This window comes from Phalacrocorax carbo, unplaced genomic scaffold, assembly GCF_963921805.1.
Source record: "Phalacrocorax carbo unplaced genomic scaffold, bPhaCar2.1 SCAFFOLD_249, whole genome shotgun sequence".
Lineage (NCBI taxonomy): Eukaryota > Metazoa > Chordata > Aves > Suliformes > Phalacrocoracidae > Phalacrocorax > Phalacrocorax carbo.
The window spans coordinates 19028-28296 of record NW_026990312.1 but is presented as its reverse complement, the minus strand read 5'-3'; the positions used below and the strand labels follow the sequence as shown (position 1 = coordinate 28296).

At 65.8% G+C, this 9269-nt stretch overlaps 1 protein-coding gene across 1 annotated transcript; it reads right to left on the bottom strand.

Moving 5' to 3' along the window:
- Positions 1-2263: 2263 nt before the first annotated feature.
- LOC135310997 (voltage-dependent calcium channel gamma-8 subunit-like) lies at positions 2264-8955 on the bottom strand. The gene is made up of 4 exons (XM_064440140.1): positions 8712-8955; positions 8214-8297; positions 6271-6411; positions 2264-3235 (listed from the first exon to the last, which is right to left on the bottom strand). The coding sequence occupies exons 1-4, from the start codon at positions 8863-8865 to the stop codon at positions 2667-2669; spliced, it is 948 nt and encodes a 315-aa protein (XP_064296210.1). The 5' UTR covers positions 8866-8955; the 3' UTR covers positions 2264-2666.
- Positions 8956-9269: the final 314 nt, after the last annotated feature.

Here is a 9269-nt window from a genome sequence, read left to right as displayed (position 1 = left end):
ACCGGGAGGGGCTTGGGCAGGGAGCTGGGAGCAACTGGGTGGTTACTGGGAGCAACTGGGCTGAGACTGCACAGGAGAGCCCAGCTCTGCAGCCGGCCCGGGGGATACTGGGAGCACTGGGAGCTGTTGGCATGGCACTGCCTGGAGACTGGGCTGTACTGGTGCGACGCTGCCCAGGGAACTGGGCCATACTGGTCTGACACTGCTCACTGAACTGGGCCGTACTGGGCCAACACTGCCCGGGGGGCTGGGCTGTACTGGTCCAACACTGTTGATCAAACTGGGCCATACTGGTCTGACACTGTTGATCAAACTGGGCCATACTGGTCTGACGTACCCCAGGGAACTGGGCCATACTGGTCTGACACTGTTGATCAAACTGGGCCATACTGGTCTGATACTGTTGATCAAACTGGGCCATACTGGCCTGACATACCCCAGGGAACTGGGCCATACTGGTCTGACACTGTTGATCAAACTGGGCCGTACTGGTCTGACACAGCCCAGGGAACTGGGCCATACTGGTCTGACACTGTTGATCAAACTGGGCCATACTGGTCTGACATACCCCAGGGAACTGGGCCGTACTGGTGTGACACTGTTGATCAAACTGGGCCATACTGGTCTGATACACCCCAGGGAACTGGGCCGTACTGGTCTGACCGTACCCACAGGACTGGGCGTTACCGGTCCCATACAGACCAGGGAACTGGGAGCTACTGGTTTGATACTGGCCAGGGAGGGTTGCGGGGGGATGACCCGGGGGGGGTCCCTCTGCCCCCCCCCAGCCCCCCCTAAGGCACAGGGACCCCCCCAGGGCTGTGCGGGGGGTGGGGGTGTCCCTGGGGACCCCCCAAAAGGGAGCGGGGGGGGGGGGATGGGGCAAAAGTGACGATGGTTTGGGGGGGGGTCCCTCAAGAGACAGCAGTTTTGGGGACCGCCCCCCAAGAGATGGCGGTTTTGGGGACCCCCCCCCAAGAAATGGTGGTTTCAGGGCCACCCCCCCCCCCAGAGACAGCAGTTTTGGGCCCCCCTCTACAAGAAATGGTGGGTTTGGGGCCCCCCCAAGTAAAGGTGGTTTTGGGGGTCCCCCAAGAGACAGGGGTTTTGGGGGTCCCCCAAAGAGATGGTGGATTTGGGCCCCCCCAAGAGAGAGCGGTTTCAGGGGGCCCCTCCAAAGAGATGGCGGTTTCAGGAGTCCCCCAAGAGACGGGGGTTTTGGGGGGCCCCTTGGGCGGGGCCCCTGAGGGGGGGGCTTGGAACTGGGGGGAGTTTAGCCCTTGATGGATCGGGGGGGGGGGGCGCCCCCAAATCCGCCCATCCCCAATGGGGACCCCCTAAATCCCCCCCACCCGCGAGAGGGCCGGGGGGGTGGGGAGGAGGAGGAGGAGGGGAGGAAGGGGAGGAGGAGGAGGAAGAGGGAAGGAGGAAGGTGAGGATAAGGGGGGAGGAGGAGGAGGGGAGGAGGAAGATGAAGAGGGCGAGAAGGTGAGGAGGAAGAGGAGGAGGAGGATGAGGAAGGCAGGATGAAGGTGAGGATGAGGAAGTGAGGAAGATGAAGAGGGCGGGAGGACGGGGAGGAGAGCAGGAGGATGAGGAAGGTAGGATGAAGGTGTGGGTGAGGAAGTGAGGAGGAAGATGAAGAGGGCAGGAGGAAGGCGAGGAGGAGGAGGAGAATGACGGCAGGAGGAAGATGAAGAGGGCAGGTGGAGGGTGAGGATGAAGAAGGAGGAGGGTGAGGAGGAAGGCAAGAGGAGGGGAGGAGGAAGCAGGAGGATGAGAAAGGCAGGATGAAGGTGAGGATGAGGAAGCGAGGAGGAAGATGAAGAGGGGGGGAAGAAGGTGAGGATGATGAGGACAGGAAGAAGGTGAGGAGAGCAGGAGGATCAGGGTGAGGATGAGGATGAAGTCAGGAAGAAGGTGAGGAGGAAAAAGAGGAGGGGAGGAGGAAGATGAGGAGGAGAGCAGGGGTATGAGGAAGGCAGGATAAAGGGGAGGATGAGGAGGGGAGGATGAGGAGGGGAGGAGGAAGAGGAGAGGAGGAAGAGGAGAGGAGGAAGAGGAGGAAGGCAGGAGGAAGGTGAGGATGAGGAAGGCAGGAGGAAGATGAGGCTGAAGAGCGCAGGAGCTGGGGCAGCCGGGAGGGTCGGGGGGGTCCCCCAAGTGGGGCTGCTCTTGCTGTCGGTCCCCGGGGGGGGCCTGGCAGGATTTGGGTGCCCGGGGGGGTCCCCAAGGGGTGTCTGGGGGTGCCCAGGGGGTCCCGGGGTGCGACTAAATGGGGGTGGTCTTGCAACTGAGGGTGCTGGTCCCCAGGGGGGTCCCGGGGTCCTGGGAGGGTCCCCTAGGTGGGGGGGTTCTTGTGGTTGGGGGTGCTGGTCCCCAAGAGGGGTCTGGGGGGTCCTGGGGGGGTCCCAGGGTGCCCCTAGATGGGTGGTGGTCTTGTGGTTGGGGGTGCTGGTCCCCGAGTGGGTGCTGGGGGGTCCCGTGGGGGTCCCAGGGTGCCCCTAGACGGGGGTGGTCTTGCGGTTGGGGGTGCTGGTCCCCGAGTGGGTGCTGGGGGGTCCCGAGGGGGTCCCGGGGTGCCCCTAGACGGGGGTGGTCTTGCGGTTGGGGGTGCTGGTCCCCGAGTGGGTGCTGGGGGGTCCCGAGGGGGTCCCGGGGTGCCCCTAGACGGGGGTGGTCTTGCGGTTGAGGGTGCTGGTCCCCGAGGCGCTGTCGGGGGGGCCCCCGGGGGGGTCCTTCCCAAAGGCGTTATGCAACTGCAAAAAGGGGGGTCCGGGGGTGCCGGGGGGGGGCGGCCCGGGGGGTCCCTCCCGCGATAGGGTGTACATGGAGATATCGGCGGGGGGGGGGCCCCCCCCGGATTTCCCGGGCGGGGGGAGGGGCGGCGGGGGGGGAGGGGAGGCATCCCGCGACCGTCCCGGTTCGCTGGAGCGCGAACTGGACCGGGATCGTCGTCGGGGTCGAGGACGGGGACCCGGGGGGACGCGGGGGGGAGGGGGGGGAGGAGGGGGTCCCGGCCCCCCCCCGGGCCCCCCCCGGGCTTTGCGGTGGCGCTCGATGTAGAGGTTGACGGCCAGGACGCCGATGGCCTCGGCCAGGATGAACGAGAGCCCCCCGAAATAGAAGGACCAGCCGTAGGAGTAATGGCTCTTCTTGTCCTCGTCCCGCTTCGTCCCCGGGTCCCCCGCGTTGGCCGAGATGTAGACGATCACCCCGATGATGTTGCTGAGGCCTGTGGGGGTGGGGGGGCGAGGGGGGGCCGGGGGGGTGAGGGGGAGACCGGTGAGGGACAAGGGGATGAAGGGATGAAGGGCGAGGGATGAAGGGCAGGGGACAAGGGGATGAAGGGATGAAGGGCGAGGGATGAAGGGCAGGGGACAAGGGGATGAAGGGATGAAGGGCGAGGGATGAAGGGCAGGGGACAAGGGGATGAAGGGATGAAGGGCGAGGGATGAAGGGCAGGGGACAAGGGGATGAAGGGATGAAGGGCGAGGGATGAAGGGCAGGGGACAAGGGGATGAAGGGATGAAGGGCGAGGGATGAAGGGCAGGGGACAAGGGGATGAAGGGCGAGGGATGAAGGATGGGACAAGGGGATGAAGGGATGAAGGGCGAGGGATGAAGGGCAGGGGACAAGGGGATGAAGGGATGAAGGGCGAGGGATGAAGGGCAGGGGACAAGGGGATGAAGGGCGAGGGATGAAGGGCAGGGGACAAGGGGATGAAGGGATGAAGGGCGAGGGATGAAGGATGGGACAAGGGGATGAAGGGACGAAGGGCGAGGGATGAAGGGCAGGGGACAAGGGGATGAAGGGATGAAGGGCGAGGGATGAAGGGCAGGGGACAAGGGGATGAAGGGATGAAGGGCGAGGGATGAAGGATGGGACAAGGGGATGAAGGGATGAAGGGCGAGGGATGAAGGGCAGGGGACAAGGGGATGAAGGGACGAAGGGCGAGGGATGAAGGATGGGACAAGGGGATGAAGGGACGAAGGGCGAGGGATGAAGGATGGGACAAGGGGATGAAGGGATGAAGGGCGAGGGATGAAGGGCAGGGGACAAGGGGATGAAGGGATGAAGGGCGAGGGATGAAGGATGGGACAAGGGGATGAAGGGATGAAGGGCGAGGGATGAAGGGCAGGGGACAAGGGGATGAAGGGACGAAGGGTGAGGGATGAAGGATGGGACAAGGGGATGAAGGGACGAAGGGCGAGGGATGAAGGATGGGACAAGGGGATGAAGGGATGAAGGGCGAGGGATGAAGGATGGGACAAGGGGATGAAGGGACGAAGGGCGAGGGATGAAGGATGGGACAAGGGGATGAAGGGATGAAGGGCGAGGGATGAAGGGCAGGGGACAAGGGGATGAAGGGATGAAGGGCGAGGGATGAAGGATGGGACAAGGGGATGAAGGGACGAAGGGCGAGGGATGAAGGATGGGACAAGGGGATGAAGGGATGAAGGGCGAGGGATGAAGGATGGGACAAGGGGATGAAGGGACGAAGGGCGAGGGATGAAGGATGGGACAAGGGGATGAAGGGATGAAGGGCGAGGGATGAAGGATGGGACAAGGGGATGAAGGGACGAAGGGCGAGGGATGAAGGATGGGACAAGGGGATGAAGGGATGAAGGGCGAGGGATGAAGGGCAGGGGACAAGGGGATGAAGGGATGAAGGGCGAGGGATGAAGGATGGGACAAGGGGATGAAGGGACGAAGGGCGAGGGATGAAGGATGGGACAAGGGGATGAAGGGACGAAGTGCGAGGGATGAAGGATGGGACAAGGGGATGAAGGGACGAAGGGCGAGGGATGAAGGATGGGACAAGGGGATGAAGGGATGAAGGGCGAGGGATGAAGGGCAGGGGACAAGGGGATGAAGGGATGAAGGGCGAGGGATGAAGGGCAGGGGACAAGGGGATGAAGGGATGAAGGGCGAGGGATGAAGGGCAGGGGACAAGGGGATGAAGGGATGAAGGGCGAGGGATGAAGGGCAGGGGACAAGGGGATGAAGGGATGAAGGGCGAGGGATGAAGGGCAGGGGACAAGGGGATGAAGGGATGAAGGGCGAGGGATGAAGGGCAGGGGACAAGGGGATGAAGGGATGAAGGGCAGGGGACAAGGGGATGAAGGGATGAAGGGCGGGGGATGAAGGGCAGGGGACAAGGGGATGAAGGGATGAAGGGCGAGGGATGAAGGGCAGGGGACAAGGGGATGAAGGGATGAAGGGCGAGGGATGAAGGGCAGGGGACAAGGGGATGAAGGGATGAAGGGCGAGGGATGAAGGCCAGGGGACAAGCGACGGGGGATGAAGGACAAGGGGATGAAGGACAGGGAACAAGGGATGGGGAACAAGGGACAGGCAGGGGATGAGGGATGGGATGAAGGACAGGGGACAATGGGACAGGGGACACACCGGGGATGAGGGACAGGGGGCGAGGGAGAGGCAGGGGACGAGGGGCAGGGGACGAGGGGCAGGGGACGAGGGGCAGGCAGGGGCCACAGGGCCCATTCAGGGCTGCAGCTCCAGGTCGCGCCCCCCAGGGGTCCCCCCAGCGCCCCCCCAATGGCTCCTCCCACAATCCCGGGGACCCCCCTGCCCCCCCTCCCCCCAACGGAACCCCCTGGGATCAGGGTCCCCCCCTCCAACAGCATCCCCCAGGCAGGGATTGGGCCCCCCCAATGGAGCCTCTTGGGATCGAGGGGACACACCCACCCCCTGGGATCTTGGGGACCCCCTAGCCCCCCCCAGGGATCCTGCTGGGATTGGGGGCACCCTCTGAGGGATCCTGGCTGGGATCAGGGACCCCTCCCCAAGAGACTGGGGGATGTGGGGGACCCAGGAGACCCCCCAAAGGTGTCCTGGCTGGGACTGGGGACCCCTCCCCAAGAGACTGGGGGACCCAGGGGACCCCCCAAGGTGTTCTGGCTGGGGTCGGGGACCCCTCCCCAAGATACAGGGGGACCCAGGGGACCCCCAAGGGATCCTGCTGGGATTGGGGGGGACACCCCAAGGTGTCCTGGCTGGGATCGGGGACCCCTCCCCAAGAGACCAGTGGACCCAGGGCACCCAGGGGACACCTCAAGGGGTCCTGGCTGGGATTGGGGATCCCTCCCCAAGAGACTGGGGGACCCAGGGGACCACCCAAGGGGTTCTGGCTGGGATTGGGTCTCCCCAAGAGACTGGGGGACCCAGGGGACCACCCAAGGGGTTCTGGCTGGGATTGGGTCTCCCCAAGAGACTGGGGGACCCGGGGGACCCCCCGCCACTGACCGGCAGCGACGAAGAGGATGCCGGCGCCCAGGACGAGGCTGGTGCGGGCGCGGCGCAGGCGGCTGGCGGCCACGCAGACCCCCCCCAGCAGCAGCAGGACGGCGCTCAGGATCGGGAAGATGCTGGAGGCCCGGACCACCCCTGCGGGAGCCCGCCCCCTCGTTAGAGCCGGCCAATGGGAGTCCCCGGGGCTGGCAGCCAATCAGAGCCCACGAGCGCTGTGGGATCTGTCAGCCCCGGCCAATGGGAGGCTGTTAGGTAGATGGCCAATCGGAGCTCACGAATAGTGTGGGATCTGTCAGCCCCAGCCAATGGGAGCCCTGGTGCTGGCATCCAATCAGAGCGCATGAATAGCGTGGGGTCTGTCAGCCCTGACCAATGAGAGCTCTGGGCTGGCAACCAATCAGAGCCCCACGAGCACCCTGGGATCCATCAGCCCCCAGGCAATCAGAGACCACGGGTACGCTGAGATCCACCAGCACCAGCCAATGGGAGCTCCCCAGACTGCAGCCAATCAGCGCCTGCGAGCCCCATAGGGATCCAGCCAAAGGGAGCCCTTAGAGGCATTAGCCAATCAGAGGAGAGCTCTTTGAGGGTGGGAACCAATGAGGAGAAAGGAGGACTGCGATCAGGAGCCAATCAGAGCACAGAGGCTCCTGTGGTTCTGAGACCAGCAACCAATTGGAAAGGAGAATTTCTTAAGGAGGGGAGGAGAGCAGCCAATCAGAGCACAGGATCCCCAGGTCCACTGCCACCGCCAGCCAATAGGGGTGCAGGGAGCCCTGACCCTCCAACCAATCAAACCCCCTGCCTGGAGCCACAGCCAATCAGAGCTGGGCATGTGCTCCCTGTAGGTAGACCATCAGCCAATCAGCAGGACAGATTTCCTAGCAGAGCAGCCAATCAGAACGCAGCCGTCCCCCCCAGGCCAGCAGCCAATCAGAGGACAGAACCCTGGCACCCCACCCCGCCCCCAGCATCCCCGTTGCTAGGGGAGGGGCGTTGCCACGGCGTCGCCGTTGCTGGGAGCCCCGCCCTGTTGCTATGGGCGGGGCTTCCAGGGGAGCCCCGTTGCTAGGGGGCGTGGCCAGAGGCTCGGTTGCCATGGGAGCGGCACGGGGCGGTTGCCGCGGCGACGCCAAGCCGGTTGTCAAGGCATCACCGTGAGGATGCCCGGGCTGGGGGGGGGGGGTGGGGGGCGGTTGCCATGGCGATACCCCAGCGGTTGCCAGGGCAACGCCAGGATAACACCTGGGATGTCGGTGGGGTGATGCCAAGGCGGTTGCCGTGGCAACGGCAGGGCGGTTGTCATGGTGACAGCGGGGCGGTTGCCATGGCAATGGTGGGGCGGTTGCCATGGCAATGGTGGGGCGGTTGCCGGGGTGACACCGGGGCGGTTGCCATGGCAATGGTGGGGCGGTTGCCATGGCAATGGTGGGGCGGTTGCCATGGCAATGGTGGGGCGGTTGCTGGGGTGACACTGGGGCGGTTGCCATGGCAATGGTGGGGCGGTTGCCATGGCAATGGTGGGGCGGTTGCTGGGGTGACACCAGGGCGGTTGCCATGGCAATGGTGGGGCGGTTGCCATGGCAATGGTGGGGCGGTTGCTGGGGTGACACCGGGGCGGTTGCCATGGCAATGGTGGGGCGGTTGCCATGGCAATGGTGGGGCGGTTGCCATGGCAATGGTGGGGCGGTTGCCATGGCAATGGTGGGGCGGTTGCCGGGGTGACACCGGGGCGGTTGCCATGGCAATGGTGGGGCGGTTGCTGGGGTGACACCGGGGCGGTTGCCATGGCAATGGTGGGGCGGTTGCTGGGGTGACACCGGGGCGGTTGCCATGGCAATGGTGGGGCGGTTGCTGGGGTGACACCGGGGCGGTTGCCATGGCAATGGTGGGGCGGTTGCCATGGCAATGGTGGGGCGGTTGCCGCGGTGACTCACGGAGCAGGTACTCGGCGCTGTCGTGGTCGTACTCCATGTCCTCGGGGAAGTGGTTGATCTTCAGGCACAGCCCCCGCTTCAGGCCTGCGGGGACACGGGGACACCGTGGGGACACCGTGGGGACACCGTGGGGACACCGTGGGGACACCGTGGGGACACCGTGGGTCGGGGACAGGGATGGGGACACCGTGGGGACACCGTGGGTCGGGGACGGGGACACCGTGGGGACGCCGTGGGGACACCGTGGGTCGGGGACGGGGACACCGTGGGGACACCGTGGGGACACCGTGGGTCGGGGATGGGGATGGGGACACCGTGGGGACAGGGACGGGGCTACAGGTCCCCCCAACACCAGGAGCTTCCCCCGACGGTGCCGTGGGGCCGCGAGCTTCCCCCCGACGGTGCCGTGGGGCCGCGAGCTTCCCCCGATGGTGCCGCGGGGCCGTGAGCTCCCCCCCCCCCCACCCCGACCCCGACCGCGCCGCCCCCTCCACCCACCTTCGAGGCAGCAGATCCGCCAGAGGCCGGAGTGGGTCAACCCGCCGGGGTCGCGACGGTCGCGATGGGCCGCGTCCTCGCCGGAGATGTTGCTGGTGTTGCAGATGAAGGCGCGGGCGTAGAGCCAGTAGTCGGTGCCGATGGCGATGGTCATGAGGCCGAAGGCGGCGAAGGCGCCCACCGTGGTGAGCAGCACCTGCACCCCCTTCTCGCACCAAACCACCCCCTCCCCATTCCAGCGCTTGAGCGACTCCAGCCTGAACCGGACCCCGGGGAAGACCCCGGGGGGACCCAGGCGCCCGGCCGGATCCTGACCCCCCACCCCGCACCCCCCCCACACCGGGGTGGGAGCACCCAGGCGTTCGGGCGGGGGAGAGGGTGACGGGGGCGCGGGGGAATAGGACACCCCCCCCCCCCCGAATTGGATGCCTACACCCCTCCCCCGGCTGCTGGGGGTATGGGGAGGGGACCCAGGCGCCCGGGCCCCGCTGCTGGGACCCCCCCTACACCCCTCTGCTTCCTTGGGGACCCACTGCCGGGACCCCTACGCCCCCCCGC